Below are 20222 nucleotides of genomic sequence, written 5' to 3'. Positions count from 1 at the left end.
TCATCAAGTTAAAAGGAAAGTGTTAGACTGGGAACAATATATAATATATACAAAACAACAAATGGTTTATATCCAAAACTACATCCATTCATACAAAAAATACATACATACATAAAGAGTTCCTAAAAACCAGCAAGAAATAGACAATCTAATACATCTTTTTTTTTTTTTTGCAGAGCCATTTGGCAGGAACTATCAAAATTTTAAATATTGATTAATTTTGACCCTGATTCCACTTCCATCAATGAGCTTAAAGAAATATCATCAAAAATGCTCAAAGATACATGTACAAAGATGTTTACTGAAGCACTGTTTATGAGAGTGAAAAATTTAGAAACTTAAATGTACAGTGTAGTTGAGTGGTTAAATAAACAATGGTATTCATACTATGAAATACTCTCAGCCCTAAAAAACAATGATATAAATCTATATGGACTGATATGCCAGGATCTCTGAGAAATACTGTTGAGCAAAAAAAAGTAATTAACAGAAAAATAAATATGATTTCACTTTTATGACTATAACACCATTTTTATAAAAAATGGTAATAATGATATAAAGATACAGTGATACTATAAAGATAAAATAATAGTACAAGAATGTGAACCAAATAGATAACTTCTAAGAAGGGAGTAAGAATTGGCAGCATAAGATAGCAATCAGAGACTATAGTGAGGAACGGAACTGTGGAATTCTCAAGCTCTAATGAATATATTTTTAAGTAATCCAAATCTTTCATATTAAGAATGCAATTCATGCAGCATCATTATTCATAGACCCAAAAGGTGGAAACAACCCAAATGTCCATCAACCAGTGAACAGATAAACAAAATGCAGCATATCATACAATGGAATACTATTCAAGCATAAAAAGGAACGACATACTGCTAACTTGTTACAACATAGAACCTTGAAAACATTACATTAAGTGAAAGAAGCCAGTCACAAAAAAACACATATGATACCACTTATTTGAAATGTCCAGAATAAGGAAATCTATAGAGACAGAAAGTACATTAGTGGTTGCTTAGGGCAGGGTACGGGAGGGTGGGGTGGGAGTGGTGGTGATAGTTTAAAGGATACAGAGTTCTTTGGGGGATGATGAAAATGTTCTGACTTTGACTATGGCAATGGCTGTACAATCCTGTGAATATACTAAAAAACCACTTAATTGTAAACTTTAAACAGGTGAACTGTATGATATGTGAATTATATATCAATAAAGCTGTTACCAAAAAACCAATAATCCAACAATTTAAAAGTTCATTCCAAAGAGAAGACACACCACTCCTAAGAATGCAAAGAAAGCTAGAACAGTGGAATTTGAAGTAGTCTTAACGGTATAGGGAGATTGAAATGCAGAAAAAAAAATAGAGCTTCTATTTCTATTTGACATTTATATAAAAAGAAGGAAAAAGAAATTAATTTTGCTGAAATGTTTAATGCAATTGACTACTGCCTTTACTCAGATGATCATGTGCCCTGTGAAGTCGAAGAGGCATTCTAAAGAAACAGTAGGAATTCCAAAGAAGACAGTCTGGCCGTGGGGCCCTTATGCATTATTTTTCCCTTCAACATATTGCAACATATGACCAATTAGGTGGGCTTACAGATATACTATTTAGATTTAACTGAACTCATCCCTGCTAAAATGAGTAAGTGGCTAAAACATTGCTTGAAACTTATTACTGTATTTCATGTACAAGTGAAAAACAAGAAAATGGCAGGGCGCCTGGGCGGCTTAGTCAGTTAAGAACCTTCCTTTGGCTCAGGTCACAATCCCAGAGTCCTGGGATGGAGTCCCACATCGGGCTCCCTGCTCAGTGGGGAGCCTGCTTCTCCCTCTCCCTCTGCCTGCCATTCCCCCTGCTTGTGCTCTTTCTCTCTCTCTGACAAATAAATAAATAAAACCTTTAAAAAAAAAAAAGAAGAAGAAGAAAATGGCAGAACACAATTATCTGACTACTATTAAGATCTCTTCTGCGGCTAGCACAGAATGATAAATAATAACAATAAATACCTGTTGCATGAATGAATACTGGGAAATTCATAAAAGGCGAGAAACAACTCTAAGGAAACCTAGTAAACAATTCTTCACTTTTAGTACCTGTTACTATTCCCCTTCCCCCACACAGTAATTATAGAAATATTAAGCATTATAATTAAATCATAACAAATAGAAACACAGAAGAAATTTATACATGGATATGTTTTATGTAAAAAAACTAAACTCCAAGTGGCCAGATTATTTTCACATAACGAATTCCTCATGAATTTTATTTGAAGCATGTCTTTCACGACGTGTCCTAATTCATTCAAGTATGTAAGGGCAACAGTACCTCCCAAGGACCTCCAGAGAGTATACTGATATCCAGAGACATACACAAGTAGTCTAAACCCTGCTTGTCTCCATATCCAAAAATCATGTTTCTTCCAGGTAACTAAAGACCCATTGTTTGATTTCTTAACGGTGAAAAAAGCATTTGCAAGTTTTAGTAAGTTATAATATTATCAACTGTCACATGACTATGAAAAACCAGGAAGTAGGGAGAGCTTAAAGACTTAATGTTAGAGAAAAAAATTAACAGGGAAAAAGTAAAAATTAGAAACAGCAAAGGTAGTGGGGGGCGCCTGGGTGGCTCAGCCGTTAGGCGTCTGCCTTCGGACGGGGTCATAGTCCCAGGGTCCTGGGATGGAGCCCCACATCGGGCTGCCTGCTCGGCGGGAAGCCTGCCTCTCCCTCTCCCATTCCCCCTGCTTGTGTTCCCTCTCTCGCTGTGTCTCTCTGTCAAATAAATAAGTAAAATCTTTAAAAAAAAAAAAAAAAAAGAAAAAGAAAAAGAAACAACAAAGGGGAAGAGAAATCAACCTTAGAAAAGCTGCCCCGCTAAAACGTAGCAGGTTAGAGACTTCATTCTATGAGATTTCCCTCCTATGTCAGAACTAAGTATTTCTACAAAGTATCTGCAAGATACCCTCAAATGAAAAGATCCTCCACTAGGTATCACTAAAGTTATTCTATAGCTAGGTACTGGCAGCAGATTAATTCCCTAAGTGACAATGCATAGATTTTATGGTTTGTTTAAAGGGTTGCAGAGACCAAGGGGGTTTTGTTTGGGTTTTCGCGTGTTCGTTTTCAGTGAGTATTTTAGAAAGGGGACTTTAAAAAGCACTATCAGCCGGCAGGCAAGACGAAGAAAAAAGGAGTTCAAAGTTAATTTGGGCACTTCTGCTAAAGCCCAGCAGAAACAGTGTACCACCTTAACCACCAAAGGGAAAAGAAGGATCTTCACGGATAAAGAAAAATACTCAACCCTTGGTGGGAATCAAGGTGTAAAGTGTTTGTGGCGTGGTCTTTCTCGCAAGCCCAGTCATTCGGCCTTATAAAATCCCAAGGATTCTGTCCACTCCCGGGAACAAAAGAAACAACCAGCGAAGAGCCAGAAATCCAGGACACTCTGCACCTAGCCTACCCAGGCGATCCCAAAGCGCGGCATCTCCTCTCCCCCACCTGGGATGTTCTGCCACTTGGACTCGACGCATTGCAGGGCCCTCCGTAGCCATATTTCGCTAGATCCTTCTTTCCTCCGCAGTTTCAACCGGCGAAACAGGGTTCCCAAGGTAATCACGAGACATCTGCCGCAGGAGCCTTTTCTTCCGGGCGGTAGCGGCCCTCACCCTGCGGATATCCTGCCGCTTTGCTGAGGTGGCTGCTTCCAGTCGGCCCCGCCTATGGCTCCTCCTCCCTGAGCTCCAGGGCCTGGTGCCCTCCCAGCAGCTGTCAGGTACAGCCACCGTGCTGCTCTGAGCGCGAAGCACTGGGACCTGGGACTCGCTGGGGCCCCTGCGCTGAGCGCGAGCGAAGCAGCTAAAGAAGTTTATTTTCTGCGCCCTGGGGCATAAGTCTGAGAACAATCATAACCTGGCGCCTCAGGTTGGTTTTTTCCTTTCTTTTTTTTTTTTTTTTAGTTAGGGTGTTTCTTGTTTTCTTTCGTGACGGGGAGCTACACCCCCAATAACCCTAAATTGTTTAGTTATTGCTTTAAGGCAGTATAAAATTGATGCATATGATTTAAACATATTTGCTTATTTCCAGAATGGAGGCATCAGTGGGCCTTCCCAGAACACAATAGTGAAAAGAAGAAAATACATGTCTTTCAAACTGCAAGAACTCTTCGCATCCAGTTCAATCCCTTCATTTTACAGCTACCTAGAGAAATCCCATTTGGGATTACAAAAAAAAGCACATCATTCTAGTATATTTGTTGTCTTTCCTTCACAGTTCTCATAAGTTCTGCACATTTCTTTTCTTTCATATTGTCTGTCTCACCATCTCCACAATCACTACCACTACAAAGTAAGCAAGTTGAGGGTAGGAACTGTGTATCTAGGCAGCATCTGGCAGATTCTTAATAGGTAAGATGAACTGAATGAACAAATGAAAGATGAAGTGACTTCCTAAGGTCACACCGTTAATTAGTAGTAAAACTTGAATTGTCAATTGAGCACTCAGTGCTCCTTTAGTTCACAGGGGAATCATGGGAGGACTAATGCAGAACATAAAGAATTTACAGATTTCAGTAAAGGAAACAAAGACAAATTTGGAATTACAATATAATTGTGTCTGTTCCCTGCTTTGCCTCCACACCATACATCATTCTGAAAAGTAGGTGTTTCATTTCATAAACCTAGGGATGTACGGTCACCATTTTGGATGGGAATAAAAACAAATGAGCATTAGAGATACCAAAATGCCAAAAACAATAATACTGCTAAAAGTGCGTAATTGCATTTTTACAAGAGACATTTTTACAGGGTCAATGTCAGTATAAGGAATGAAAACTCCCAGCATACCTAATCATCTTTTTTTTTTTTTTTTTGCACATTCCTCCTATGGCAATTTTAGAGATAAAAGATGTAACTGTAGTATAGACCATTCTGAAGGGTTAATATGAGTAGCTGATTGAGTTAAAGATGATATGTTTATTAAGTATTTTGTAAGCACCATGCATTTACATACATCATTTTATTTAATCTGAAGAGACTGAGGCAGATTAAAAGGAGCAGTAACTAGATGAGGCCATTAGTCTATAAAGTGGGAATGTAATGAGATCATGCAAACCATATTTATCAGAACTCCTCTCAAGAAGGAGTGGGTATTAAATGTTGGTGGAAATAACATTTTGATAGGCCACTTAGGTTGGTTGGTAAGATCAAGGGATATGCTCCAACAACAGATAGTCATCAATTTGCCTTTGAAGGAGAGAAAATTCCTTCCCTGAGTAAAGTATATAATTTAGGCTACAGCCAAAGTTGAGGTATTTATCACCAACCCCCCCCACCCCATCCCCACACCACACCTTCGCTACAGTTGTGGCAGTAGCTGCATTTCTTGTTTCTCTACAACCACGGCTGCTGTTGGGAAGTCCATCTTAACTTTTACTAAATCCAGTTGATGTATTTTAAGTAAACATTATGCCTAATGTGAGGCTTGAACTCACAACCCTGAGAATTAAAGAGTCTCATCCTCTACCAACTGAGCCAGCCAGGCATGCCAGTCCCTTCATTAAATTTTTAATTAACCCCCCTGAATACACCATGAGTTTCCTGTCCAGATTTTAACTAATAAAAGGAGTCCTCCTTTCTTGCTTTCTAACATATGGTGTTCAGCCTCTCTAAATAAATGTAGTTTTAAAAAATTTAAGATGATCAATCTGAAGGGATGTCAAATCATAAGCCTATTTGGGGTAACTGTATGTCTCAATCCAGAGAAGTAAGGGATCATGAATTCTAGAGTTTACTGAAACACAACACATTTTTATTGAGCATTTTCTATAGGCAAAGCACATGCTTAGTTTCAGGGGATTCAGGGGTAAGTAAGATAGTTGTGTCCTCAAGGAGCTTTCAGCTTAATAAAGAATAAAATAATCATAATACACAGTAACAAAGCTATCAAAAATAGACCTTTAAAGGGTCAAATTATGTTGGGAATTATAGGTCAATTATTTTTGACAAAGGTGCCAAGACAATTCAACACAGAATGGATCATCTTTTCAACAGACAAAGCTAGGACAATTTGATATCCATATGCAGAAAAGAATAAACCTCCACATTTACCTCATGCTATATACAAAAATTAAACTTGAAATTAAACTCTTAAATGTAAGAGTTAAAACTATATAAAACTTCTAGATGAAAACATAAAAAAATCTTAGTGTCCTTGGTTTTGGCAAATATTCCTTAAATACAACATAAAAAGCACAAAAATCTTACAACTCAGTGGTAATAAGACAAATAACCCAATTTAAAAATGGGCACAAGAATTGAAAAGATACTTCACCAAAAAAGATACATGGATGACAAGCAAGCACATGAAAAGATGTTCAAAATTAGTCATTAAGGAAATGCAAATTGAAAACACAATGATATACCACTATACTCCTGCTAGAGTGGTTACAATTGAAACAACACCACACACTGTGTGTTGACACTGTGAGTTGAGCAACTAGAACTCTTATACACTACTGAAAGATATGCAAAATGGCAAAACCACTTAAAGAAACAATTTGAAAGTGTCTTTAAAAGTTAAGCATACACCTACCAACCATTCTATTGCTAGGTATTTATCCATATTCAATTGTATTACTACATAACAATATTACCACAAACATAGCAGTATAAAACAATACACATTGATTACCTCAGTTTCTATGATTCAGGAGTCAGGGTATAGCTGGATCCTCTGTTTTAGGGTCTCACAAAGTCTTATCTGAGGTTCAACTGGGGAAGGATTCATTCCTAAGATCACCTGACTGTTAGCAGTATTCAGTTCTTCGTGGGTTGTCAGAGTGAAGGCCAGTTTCTTGCTGGCTATTGGCCAGATGTGACCCTCAGCTCATTGCCACATGATCCTTCATAACATGGCCACTCGCTTTCTCAAAACAGCAAGGGAGATAGTGTCTCTCCCAGTAAAATGTAGTATAAATGTAATATAATCTTGTGCAAGGTAATTATGTTCACATAATCACATATATCACCTTTGCTGTATCTTATTGGTTGGAAGCAAGTCACATCTATTTGTTAATTACATCTCACTAAAGCTGAAACAAACAAAAAAAGGAGCAAGTCACAGATCCCACCCACATTCAAGGGGGAAAGGATTATCCAAGAGCATGGTTAATAAGGAGACCACCTCTGTCCACCACATTACTCAAGAGAAATGAAACATATGTCCACACAAAAACTTGTACACATATGTTCCTAGCTGCTCTGTTTGTATTAGACAAATACTGAAAAAACTCAAATATCCATCAACAGGTGAATAGATATCTTGTGAGATATCCATACAATGGGAACACTCAGCAATAAAAAGAAACAATCAATTGAAACCAATTGAAACAACATTGATAAATCTCAAAGTAGTTATACTGAGTGAAAGAAGCCAGGCAAAAGAGAGTACATACTGTATGATTCATTTATATAAAATTCCAGAAAACAAAAAATAATCTATATGACAAAAAGTAGATTAGTGGTTACCTGGGAAAAGTGAAGGGGGCTGAAAAAGAAGGATTACCAAGAGGTAATGAGGAAGCTTCTGTAGTGATAAATATGTTCATTACCTTGGTTGTGGTAATGGTTTCACAGGTGTATAGATATATCAAAATTCATCAAATTGTACACTTTAAGGATGTGCAGCTTAATTTACCTCAATAAAGCTTTCTACATATTTTTTTAAAACATGGGATCCACTTTCTACAAGGATACCACATCACATCAATGCTCCCTGTTAGAATAAAAAAAAATTATTATTTACCATTGAATAAAACTGATGTCCAGAAAAAGAGAATATCATAATTGCACAAAGTATTCAGGATAGGTCATGTGAGTAAGGTGACATTTAAATGGATTTTTAAGGACAGAAAAGATTTTGATGCATAGTGATAGCTATAAGGGCATTCTTTGCACAGAAAAATTAACATGTTTATTCATTCAACAAACATGTATTAGCACTTGTGTACCCAAGCAGTGTGCTAAACACTGTGAAGATCTCTTTGCCTGTCTTAGCAAATTTCCAGACTGGGTTGATTAAATTTGGGAATGATTAAGAATATTATGCTCAACATTCAGCTGCAGTTTTTCTAGGGCTCCTAGTCACTAACTTACTTGAATTCTTTCCCCTTTTTAGGAGTAAAGAATTACACTAAAAAGCAGAAAATTATATCAATAAATTCAATATAAATCAACATGCAGGTTTATTCATGTGATCACTATCCACATGGTTAATAGGTAATTGCAAAATTGCTATACTGATTAGAATGCAAAACTATGTAGTTCTGGTTACTTTGAGCAAATAAACCTCTTAACCACCTTGGAATTCTATTTTGTCTTTTGAAGAACTATGGATTTCAGGCAGAGTAACCATGTGATTTATTGTCCAAACTTCTGAGAGTAATTAATGCTGATAATTATTATTCTGGGACAACAGTACTAAATCAGGGCTATGCCAGGCAAACTGGGATGTATAGTCACCCCAGTTATAGGGAGATTTTGGTTTGTTTTAAGGTTTGCAAGTATAGATTCCTGAGCTCTACCCCAGACCTATTAAGTCAGAATCTCTGGTGTGGGATTTGGGAAGTTTATAATCTAATGAACTGCCATGCTTGGAAAGCCTTGGACCCTAAAATGATATCATTAAAGGCTCTTCCAATTCTAAAATCCTATGCCTTATAGGGGAATTTTAAACATGAGCTTCATATTAGAGGATATTAGGGAATTTTTAATCTTCTTGATGTAATAATGATCTGAAAACATAAGAAAATGTCCTTGTTCTTAAGAAATATACATAGCTGCATCTAAGAGTGATGTATCACAGTATCTGCATTTTACTTTCAATTGATTGAGGGAATACACACACAAACACGAAGCTGATAGTGTTCACTGGACTATTTCAATTTTTCTGTATGTTTGAAATTCTCATGATAAAAAGTTGGCAGGAAAAGACTATTAGGAAAAAGCCTTGTTTATAGGTAGGCAGTGTTGTTGTTATAAATATAACTTTTAAGAACTATGACCAAAAAGATTGGTCTTTTTAAGTAAGGTCTTTAGTAAGCAATTCAATTGATTACTAAAAAGTCCAGCCTGTAATTCCTCCTCTTGGGTTTTTTTCCTAAGAAAAAATAAAGTGGCAAAGATACTCGCTGCAAAATTGTTTAAAATAGTACTGTTTTTGCAATATTCTAAATGTATAATATTAATGGCATGCTTAGGTAAATCATGGTGCATTGGTACATTCAATGGAGGGATTATTATGCAACCATTAAAATAATCATTGTCAAGAACATATTGCATATATTGTCCTATGCTGTTACTTAAGTAGGTGCAAAAATAATCCGAAATTATATCTGTGCTATAATTATATAAAATTTGATTCAAGTGGACAGAACTAAGTGTATATGGAAATGCTGTTTAAAACGCAGTTCCCCCCTGTATTTCATTTCATTTTGAATTCTGCTAATGATTTTGTGCAACAATAATGCATATTTTAAAAACCAGTCGTTATCTGTTATCTTAATTTTGCTTAAGGGCAGTAAAGGTCAGTTTATAATTGGTTGAAAAACTGAGTAAGATTTTAGGCGCCTCGATTGATGCTTAACTGGTTTGGGATAGCCACAGCATCGTTTTGCCGACTACAGATATAACAAACATTATGTGTAAACCGTTTTGCTTAAAAGGTCTCCAAACATCACAGGAACACCCACCACAATGTGTGGGCAAAATGCACAGAGATAATCAAGGCAGAAATACCACTACCTGTCAAATAGGACGGACATGTCAGCCTTTTCTCCGCGAAAGGCTTCTGATTCTACGGTGCCTCTTACTTTCACCAGAATGAAATGGTTCCAGAGTCCCAGGCAAGGGAAGAGACTGTTCCCTTGCCCAGGAGGCTGGAAACTGCTCAGTGTGAGCGCAAGGTTTCCAAGGCCCTTCAGCAGAGATCCTCCGCACTAGACGATTCCCCAGTTGCTAGGTTTAGTTGCTAAGCCACCAACCGTCTCGCAGGAAGAGGTGGCAGTGCACTCCCTTTTGGCGTCGTAGCGAATCCTCTCGATACCGAGCTCATTGGTTCCGGTAGGAAACATTCAGCTCCTCTAAGAGCGACGGGAAGGCGAGGAGAAGCTGGGAGTGACGCCTCTGAGCCGTGGAGGATTGTGGGAGGAGGTTGTCTCCAATTTCTCCTCCCTCTCCCCCCCTCCCGGCCAAGATGTCTGACATGGAGGATGATTTCATGTGCGATGATGAGGAGGACTACGACCTGGTGAGACGGAGGGGACGGAACTCTGGGGTTAAGGGTGGTGTCTGGCTTTAGGGGCTGGGGTAGGGGCGGCCGCGGTCTCTCCCCGTAGAACATGTGCTTCTTCCAGTCTCTCCCGGTGCAGTGACAGGACGGGTTTACCTCCTCCCCCTTCCCGCACCGGGCCGGGGCCCTGCTTCTCCAGCATGGGGGAGGGGAGGGTAAAGGAGGCAGCGAAGGGGGTCCCGAGCTTTGCTCCAAGTCTGAGCGCCTCCTCCGTTTACATAGACACCGCTGGCCTCCGGCGTCCGGTTTTCGGTGCCTCCTACCTCCTCACCATCGCGCGAGCCGCCTCGGGGATCGTGCAGCGGTCTAGGCCCTGACTCTGCCCTTTCGGGCCCAGTTTTCCGGGCCCCTCTTCTTCACCCTGGAACTGAGCGAGTGCGAAATGCTGAGAGAAGGGTCTGAAAACTAGGGGGCCTTACTGCTCCCAGGCCTGACCGCGAAACGTCGCTTGTTGGTCTCCTGGAAACAGAGCTTAATAATAATAAGTCTTGTCCAGGGTCCGTTTTGGTTTAAGATAAAGGTGCAGCAGAGCATTCAGGGCAAGGATAGCTGTTAAAAAAAAAAAAGTAGTAAAACTACTTGTTTCGAGAAAAGCTGGGGAGGAGGTTTTGCTTTTGTGTTTGTTTTGGTGTGGGGGGGTGAGGATAAGGGGATTGACCCAGTGGGTTTCTTTTTTGACTTAGAGATTTCCCAGTATTCAAAGTTAAAAATATCAACAATATAGGGGCGCCTGGGTGGCTCAGTTGGTTAAGCGTCTGCCTTCGGCTCAGGTCATGATCCCAGGGTCCTGGGATCGAGTCCCGCATCGGGCTCCCTGCTCGGCGGGGAGCCTGCTTCTCCCTCTGACCCTCCCGCCTCTCATGCTCTCTCTCTACCATTCTCTCTCTCTCAAAATAAATAAAACCTTTTAAAAAAATATCAACAATATAAAAATGAACGAATTTATGTAGCTGAACGGTAATATATAAAGATTCAAGGTTTAACTTAAACGGATTTACAGGTTTTCAAAAAAAATTCACTACGATTTCAGGTTGCTATTCAGAAACAATAACTGTGCGTACTAAGAAAAATTACCCGGGCCAGGAATTAGCGTCAACTTTGTTTTTTATTTTGGGGGCGTTTTTGTGCGTGTTTCTTGTATATTATAGTGATGCTGCATTATCGTCTTATGAGGTAGATGCTTAGGGATATCTGGCTCATCTTATATTTTAAGTGCTAGATATTCCCGAGACATTAATATATTGTCTTGAATTCGTGTAAACTTCTTTGTATAGTCATTTACAATTAACCTATCTTAAATGAAGGCACATTTGCAAAAGGTAGAGGGAAATGCCTGCTCTTACCTGAAAATCATAGTAGAGGTTTTGATAATTCTTAAAGTTGAATGTAGAGTTCTGCTAGTAGTAATGATTTCTGCTTTACATTTAGTTTGTGCAGATCAAACCAGTTGTAGGCAGTTCATTAAGAATGTATTGCGATATCATGTGCATTTTTATTTATCACATGTTTATTTATATTAACAGGTATTTTCATAACTGTGGAAGTGTCTCTTTTAAAAATTACATATTTTTGATTTTTGTTTTTAAATGTTTCTGCTTATCTTTCCTAAGCAGTAATTTATTGAGTACATGACTTATTAGCACTGTGATACACTTGAAGATCATCACTGAGAATATAATGTAAGAATAGCAGAATTTTGTTGTCCCATAAAATACTCAATTTTTACAAGAACTTTAATTAAACATGCATTGTTTAACTTGGCTAGGTTTTTCCAGCCTTCGAAGAGCCTACACTACATATATGATATAAATACAATAAAGTTGAATATATGGTCGTTTTGACTTTTTTTTCTTAACCAGAAAAGGTAAGATTTTACACTACCACATAATTAAATGAAATCTTCCCCCCAGCATTTTGTTAAAAAGTCCTCCCTACCCCCCCCATAGCTGTCCTATGTAGTCACCATTCCGATTCCCAATCAGATATCAAGTAAAAAAAATCTTATTTACTATCAAGTAAATAAAATCTTAAAAAAAAGGATTAAGAGAGCTGGTTGCTTACATGTTGTCAAAAGAAAAGTTGGGGTTTTTTTATAGTTATTTGCCTGGGACTTGTTTCTTGGGATTTGAAGAGTCAAAAGAATTGACTTGCTGTTCTAGGGAAATTTTTTTTATTAAAAAAACGTTTCCTGGAAAATTTGCAATTTCGTTTTAGTCAAAATATTAACTAAAGCCATGAGTATTTCTTTTTTTTTTTTTTTAGATTTTATTTATTTATTTGAGAGAGAGAGAATGAGAGATAGAGAGCATGAGAGGGAAGAGGGTCAGAGGGAGAAGCAGACTCCCTGCTGGGCAGGGAGCCCGATGCGGGACTCGATCCCGGGACTCCAGGATCATGACCTGAGCCGAAGGCAGTCGCTTAACCAACTGAGCCACCCAGGCGCCCAAGCCATGAGTATTTCTGACCACAGATATATTCAGTATATCTTTTGTAGGTTGTCTGTTGATAAATTTTAATACCCTAAATCACTTTTTGTACTTCCCCAATCTAGTGGAAGTAGGTAGTTAGGATACCACCAGGAAAAGTAAAAATCTGTTTCTAAAACTATAGTGTTTTTATATAAGAAGATAATTAATGGTTTGTGCCCAAGATCTAGAAGAAAAAGAGACCCAACTTGGTTTAAAAGAGAAGAAACAAATGTGAAAGAAATTTAATTTGCTTGAGCTCTTATTTCTAAGACCTATTTTATTTTTTTATTAGAAGCAGAAGCAGGCATTTTCTTTTCTTTTCTTTTCTTAATTTTTTTTTTAAGTAGGCTCCATGCTATGGAGCCTCACGTGGGGCTTGAACTCACAACTCTGAGACCCAGACCTGAGCTGAGATGAAGAGTCGGCTGCCCAGCTGACTGAGCCACCCAGGTGCCCCAGAAGCAGGCATTTTGTAGGTATAGGAGTTTATGTAGCAGTAAATGGAGAGGTAGGAGATGGTACTGGTAAATGTCTTGATTATTTGCTGGTCTAATAATACTAAGTAATAACTATACTACCATTCGTTAAGTTAATAAGGCTATTGTTATGTTAACTGTATTGTAGTTCCACAGTCCAGCCATTCTAGCATAAAGTTGCTTAGTACTTCTAATAATCGTTTTAGAAAGGACTTAAGATAGACTCACTTCATTCCAAAAATTATTTAGTAGATCCTGTGATAGGTATGGCATTGTATATTTGAATTTGGAATTCTGCATGTATTCTTCATGAAGATGAAAGTTGATTCTACAGCTGAGGCTTTTAAAAGAAACTTAGGGGCGCCTGGGTGGCTCAGTCGTTAAGCGTCTGCCTTTGGCTCAGGTCATGATCCCAGGGTCTGGGAATCGAGCCCCGCATTGGGCTCCCTGCTTTGCCGGGGGCCTGCTTCTCCCTCTCCCACTTTCTCTGCTTGTGTTCCCTCTCTTGCTGTGTCTCTCTCTGTCAAATAAATAAATAAAATCTTAAAAAAAAAATTATAGCCAACAAAGTGATTTCCCATTATTAAAAAAGAAAGAAAAGAAACTTACATGTTTAATCATAAATAATTGGAAACAACTCCAAATTATCCATAGTAGGAGAATACTAATACTATGAGTACTAATAAGGTAATGACAGATAAATTACGGTATATCCATGTGATGGAATGCTGTGTCAGCAATTCAAACCATGCTCTCAACAATATTCAGTGACATGAAAAACTTGATAAATTGTATTGGCCAGGACTCTTGGGCATAAGAGACAGAAATATTGTCAAACTAGCTTAAACTAAGAAGAGCGTGTGTTGGCACACATCACCAGGAAGTATCAGTATGGCTGGATTCATGGTTCAGATAATGGTGGTGGGTATTTTTCTTGTTTCTCTCTCTCTTCCTGGTTTGCTTTCCTCACTGTATTGGCATAATTGCCTTCACAGTACATCACAAGATGTAATGCAGCATCTTCCTGGTATTATAACCCAGAGGCAAAAGGGTGTTCTTTGCTAGCTCTAACAGCAAAGCCCTAGGAAGGACTTTTATTGACCCAGCTAAGGTTTGTGTAGCCTTCTGTGAACAGCTGTAGAGAGGGAGATAGATTGCTTGCCTTCCTCTGTGGGTAGGGCACTATAATTGAAAACCCTCACATGGGAGAAGGGTTGATCACCAATGCTATGCACACAGTGAACACATATACATTATAAATATGTAATCTATTACAATTTTAGTGGGTGGGAATAAAATTTATTTTGTTAAGTGGGAAAATATAGAAAAAATGGAAGATCTGAAGTGTGTCAGGAAAATTAAAATTTATTTCTTGCAAACCTTTCATAGTGAACCTGTATTAGTTTTATTGCTGAGGTGAGAAGGGGCAGGTTCTAGGGTACAAATGAACAAAATCTTACTTTGGTCATGAGAGGCCAAAAAGTTTGTCATGGCTCACAATTTTTTAAGAGTTCTTCTTACAAATGGTCTTCAAAGAACCTGAAGCATGTAGTTTTTTAAAATAAATGATACAGGGCGCCTGGGTGGCTCAGATGGTTAAGCGTCTCCCTTCGGCTCAGGTCATGATCCCAAGGTCCTGGGATCGAGTCCCGCATCGGGCTCCCTGCTCCTTGGGAGCCTGCTTCTCCCTCTGCCTCTCTCTCTCTCTCTCTCTGTCTTTCATGAATAAATAAATAAAATCTTTAAAAAATAATAATAATAAAAATAAAATAAGTGATACAGGGGCACCTGGGTGGCTCAGTCGTTAAGAGTCTGCTTTTGGCTCAGGTCATGATCCCGGGGTCCTGGGATCGAGCCCCGCATCGGGCTCCCTGCTCTGCCGGAAGCCTGCTTCTCCCTCTCCCATTCCCCCTGCTTGTGCTCCCTCTCTCGCTGTGTCTCTCTCTGTCAAATAAATAAATAAAATCTTTAAAATAGGTGATACATCGGGGTGCCTGGGTGGCTCAGTTGGTTAAGCGACTGCCTTTGGCTCAGGTCATGATCCCAGACCTGGTTTCTTGCTCAGCAGGGAGCCTCCTCCCTCTCCCTCTACCTACTACTCCACTTGCTTGTGCTCTCTCTCTGTCAAATAAATAAAAATTCTTTAAAAAAATAAAATAGGTGATACAGGCACATAGTTCAAAGACAAGACAAAAAGTTTTCTTTCCATTCTCGTTCCCCATTTGTCCAGTTCCAATTCCTCCCCATATGTAATCAAATACACGTTTTTATCCCCCTCTTTGTTTTTAATCCAGGATATAGCCTATTATATATATTGTTCTATACTTTGTTATTTAATGTGCCTTAGAGATTATTCCATGCAAGTATGCAAAAAGCTCATTTCTTTTTACAGCTGCATTGATTGTACAGATGTGCCATACTTTATATAACCAGTTCTCTCTTGATAAGCATTTGACCTGTTTCCCTTTGCTGTTATAAACAATGTGCCCCCCTTTTTTTTTTAACTTCAGTGATAGGTTTTGTCTTTTTTTGTAGATGTCGAAAACTATATTCTGAGCCGGGTTTGATAAATAAGTTGGACCATCAAACTGGGTGATACTCTTTCTTTTAGGTTAGAAACATCTAGTGAAGTTTTTCTTCAGAATTTCAGAAACATTATACTACCTCTTGAAATTACTGCTTCAAAAATAAGTGTTGAGCGCGCCTGGGTGGCTCAGTCATTAGCGTTTGCCTTTGGCTCAGGTCATGATCCCAGGGTACTGGGATGGACCCCACATCGGGCTCCCTGCTCGGCGGGAAGCCTGCTTTCTCCCTCTCCCACTCCCCCGCTTGTGTTCCCTCTCTCACTCTGTCAAAAAATAAATAAAATCTTTAAGAAAAAGAAAGTTCCTAGGATTTAACCCCCCACATTTGATAAGAGAGAAACTGAAGCATCATGTCTGAATGTCTTACTTAAATTTACAGGACAGACTAGTGGGAGAGTCAAAAGTATATCCCAGGTCAAATGACATTTATGATTTCTCTCTTTGGAAGATTTAATTTGAAGACTGCAAGTTTAGGACAAATAAAAGAATGTTCTGATTTACACTGTAGACGAATTAGGACCCATTAACTTAGGTGAAATTTTAAAAACTTAGGACAACTTTATGAATGGCCAAACCACAAATGACTACCTAGGACTTGAATTGTATCTAGTCCTTAAGGATAGTGAGACCTTGCCCTTTGCCTCTCTGTGCCCGACATCTAGTTCAGCTGTCAAGACCTGGTCAAGGCTTGGTAAGCATTGTTAATAGTGAGTCCTGTGTTCTAGAGCACATTTCAAAGACCTCTGTTGACAAGGGACTTGGGAATAAGTAGGAACTATGAAACTGACCCTGTTTAGCAGTAGGTGCATTCCAACATAGAGTCAGTATTGCCCCTGGCTGTTGTATGTTATTTTGGAATGTTCATCCACTTTTCATTTCAATTAAGCAAACATTTATTGAGCAGTTTGTATTATACTAGACTCTGGGGATGCCAAAATGAGGAAGAGAAAGTTCTGCTTTTTGAGAAGCTCATAGTACTGAGGTAAGGGGAGGTGGGAACAAAACACTCAACAAGGCTCCATGTTAGAGAGATGCATGTCACATAGAAAGAAACATGACTAAGGAGAAAATTTCTTTTGCTAGTTGGAGGAGGGTAAGCTGTGATGAATACGTTTTCCAGGACTTTTAGGGCTGGGAAGCAGCATAGGAGAAAAGTGGGAAGTTTGTTAAGAGGGGAGGTAATTTAGAATTCCTAGCAGAGAGAACAGTTAATGCCAAGACAGAGATTTTGAATTGTGTGGAACATTTGGGGAAGGAAGAATAGATTTGGGTGTGTGCATGGATCACAGATTGCTTTGGGGAGTGTTAGGACATGAGTTATTATATAAGTAGGTGGAACTTCTAAACTTAGGTTTTTTTAATCCTTTTAACAATGTTCATGTGCTTTCATTTCATATATTGCTTAATTGTTTTTATTTTTTAAAGCATTCTTAATATATTGAAATATCAGTTTCTCTTTTTAAAAGCATTTTCTTTAAACTTTTACAAATTATAGTTCTGTCCTCATCTGACATAAGGGAATTGAGTTCAACAATATTTATTTAATACTTTTTTCTTAAGATTTATTTATTTGAGAGAGCGAGAATGAGAGAGAGAGAGAGCACATGAGAGGGGGGAGGGTTAGAGGGAGAAGCAGGCTCCTCGCTGAGCAGGGAGCCCAACACGGGACTCGATCCCGGGACTCCAGGATCATGACCTGAGCCGAAGGCGGTTGCCCAACCAACTGAGCCACCCAGACACCCCTATTTAATACTTTTTGTATAATATATTCTGACTAACAACACTGTGTGTAACCAAGTCATCGAAAGTCATAGAGATAACTTTTTTTTAAGATTTTATTTATTTATTTATTTGAGAGAGGGAGAGGGAGCATGAGCAGGGGGAGGAGCAGAGGGGAAGGGAGAGAGAGACTCTCAAGCCGACTTGGTACTGAGTGCGGAGCCGATGCAGGACTCATGACCTGAGTCGAAACCAAGAGTCCAGTCACTCAACCAACCGAGCCACCCAGGCACCCCAGTCACTAGAGATAACTTTTATTTTGCTTTTATCCTGTGCCCCTGTGGTGGGTCCTTTTTATTTTATATCCCGAACATCACTTGACATCTTCTATACGTATTGACATCTTCTATACGTATTCTGTTTCCTTCCTTTTCTCCCTATTCTACTACTTGTAATCAAACTTCCATCATCTTTTAGCCAGACTGTTTGTTACAAGATTATCCAGCAGGCTGCTTCATTACTACCAGAGTAGTCTTCCGAAAAACATTCTGATTATTCCCCGTAAAATTATTTAGTGGCTCCACTTGATCTAAGCTCCTTGCTAGACTTCTATTGTCCTGTTCCTCTGTCTGGTACTAGTTTATCTCTCATCAGTTCTTTATACACATCCTGTGCTTCAGCCCAGTCTGACTATTCATGCTTCTTTAAATTATGCAGTACCATTACAAGCTTCCATGCCTTTGCACACGTTAACTGCTTTGTTTCAGATGCCTTTCCTTATCCCCAGGCAACTCCTATTCATATTTTTAGACCTGCTTCAGGTAACTTTTACTTCTTCTAACTCACTCCTTTTTTTAAGCTGCCAGTGTACCTAATAATGTGTCTTTATTTTGTTAGAGCATTCCTGTTTCATTTGCATCTCTCTCTCTCTCTCTTTCTCTCTCTCTCTCTTTTCTCTGACCATGAATAGCTTGAGGGGAAAGATTTAATTTGCATTTGTGTGAGCAACACTTCATTGCTGGAATATGCTAAAGATCATTATCACTGAGTATCTAAATAGGTATCTAACAGTAGATATCTAAATAACAGAATTATTCTAAAGACTTCTCAAAATATCCGAGTAATAACTGAAGAATAGTTTACTGTAGTTCACAGCTTGTAGTGATTCATTGAACTGCATATGATAGGTTAGTGATGGCACAGAGGCTGGTTCAAACCCTCTGAATATGCTGTTGCAGATCCTAACAAGGGACTGCCTAATTATAAGAATGCCAGTCAGTAACATCAGTTCTTATGTATTTATACATTTTGGCAATACTCTTTAAGAATTGAATTGCAGTTATGCAAAAAATGTTATACATTCCACTTCTTCATCCATATGCAGTTGACCTTTGAACAACACAGAGGTTAAGGGCACCACCACCCCCCAGTTGAAAATCCATGTATAGCTTTTTATTCCCAAAATTTAAACTATTCTTTATTTGTATTTATTCCCCAAAATTTATACTAATAGCCTACTGTCAGGCGCCTGGGTGGCTCAGTTGGTTAAGCGACTGCCTTCGGCTCGGGTCATGATCCTGGAGTCCCGGGATCGAGTCCCACATCGGGCTCCCTGCTCAGCAGGGAGTCTGCTTCTCCCTCTGACCCTCTTCCCTCTCGTGCTCTCTGTCTCTCATTCTCTCTCTCTCAAATAAATAAATAAAATCTTTAAAAAAAAAATAGCCTACTGTTGACCAGAAGTCTCACTGATAACAAAACAGCCAATTAACACATATTTCATACGTTGTATTAAATTCTGTATTCTTAGAAAAAGTAAGGAAAGAAAAATTGTTATTAAGAAAATCATAATGAGAAAATAGATTTACAGTACTGTACTGTATTTATCAGGGAAAAAGTCCACATGTAAGTGGACCCATGCAGTTCAAACTCATGTTGCTCAAGGGTCAGCTGTAATATGAAAAACCAAAAGAATATATTCACAAAATGTTGAGTACTCAATTAAGTCTTATCTTGCTGATTGTGATTTGGGGGAGTTATAACATCTAAAGTTTAGAAATATTAGTCTGGAGCCAATCAGAAGTTGTAGGTAGCCAGTCTTGTACTATAAGAAGCATTCAGTGATTGTGAATAATAAGGAACCATGTTAGACATGGTAGAAAATGTAAAGGTTCCTGTCTTCAACGTTATAATGAGTTCAGTAATTTCTGGGTAATTGAAATTTTTAATTTTTAAAATATTACTTTACTTCCCTCTACTCATATCCTGGCCTACTTGTTTTACTGTAATCTGTTACAGGCTAAGAAACCAAAAATAAGTGGACTTTGAGTGAGAGTCCAAATTCTTAGACTTTGTGATAGATACAAATTTAAAAAAATTATTTCCAGGTTCAGGAGTGTATTCTGAAGATTTGAGTTGCAGGAAAATCATTTTCTGGTTTAGTTAGCTAGTCCTAAATTGTACTGAACGGTTAGCTAGAGAAGAACTGATTTCCAAAGGTGTAGAGTTTTTATTGCTGTGATGCTTTACTCCCAAGTCTTCTCTGAGGAGGTGACACTATGTAGTCCTTAACCAAACGAAGAGAGGGGGAAGAGTTTTGGCCACTTGTGTGGTAAGGCCA

The 20222-nt window shown here is 38.6% G+C and overlaps 2 protein-coding genes across 5 annotated transcripts in view; one reads left to right on the top strand and one right to left on the bottom strand.

The window, feature by feature from the left end:
• GALK2 (galactokinase 2) overlaps nucleotides 1-10047 on the bottom strand; it is a 132889-nt gene extending 122842 nt beyond the window's left edge. The window contains exon 1 of one of the 3 annotated variants that reach the window (XM_027569735.2): nucleotides 9811-10047. In XM_027569735.2, coding sequence (XP_027425536.2) covers nucleotides 9811-9830 — 20 coding nt within the window. In that variant the 5' untranslated portion in view covers nucleotides 9831-10047. Of the gene's footprint in view, nucleotides 1-3473; nucleotides 3692-9810 lie in introns of those variants that run through there. The other 2 variants (XM_027569734.2, XM_027569736.2) reach the window with 2 other exon arrangements.
• A 120-nt stretch (nucleotides 10048-10167) lies between these two features.
• Nucleotides 10168-20222, top strand: part of COPS2 (COP9 signalosome subunit 2) — a 31826-nt gene continuing 21771 nt past the window's right edge. For both annotated transcript variants that reach the window (XM_027571450.2, XM_027571449.2), the window contains exon 1: nucleotides 10168-10315. In XM_027571450.2, coding sequence (XP_027427251.1) covers nucleotides 10262-10315 — 54 coding nt within the window. In that variant the 5' untranslated portion in view covers nucleotides 10168-10261. The remainder of the gene's footprint in view (nucleotides 10316-20222) is intronic.

The sequence above is a fragment of the Zalophus californianus genome, chromosome 6 (genome assembly GCF_009762305.2).
Source record: "Zalophus californianus isolate mZalCal1 chromosome 6, mZalCal1.pri.v2, whole genome shotgun sequence".
NCBI lineage: Eukaryota > Metazoa > Chordata > Mammalia > Carnivora > Otariidae > Zalophus > Zalophus californianus.
Note: the sequence above shows the minus strand (reverse complement) of the source record. Positions and strands in the feature narration are given on the sequence as shown.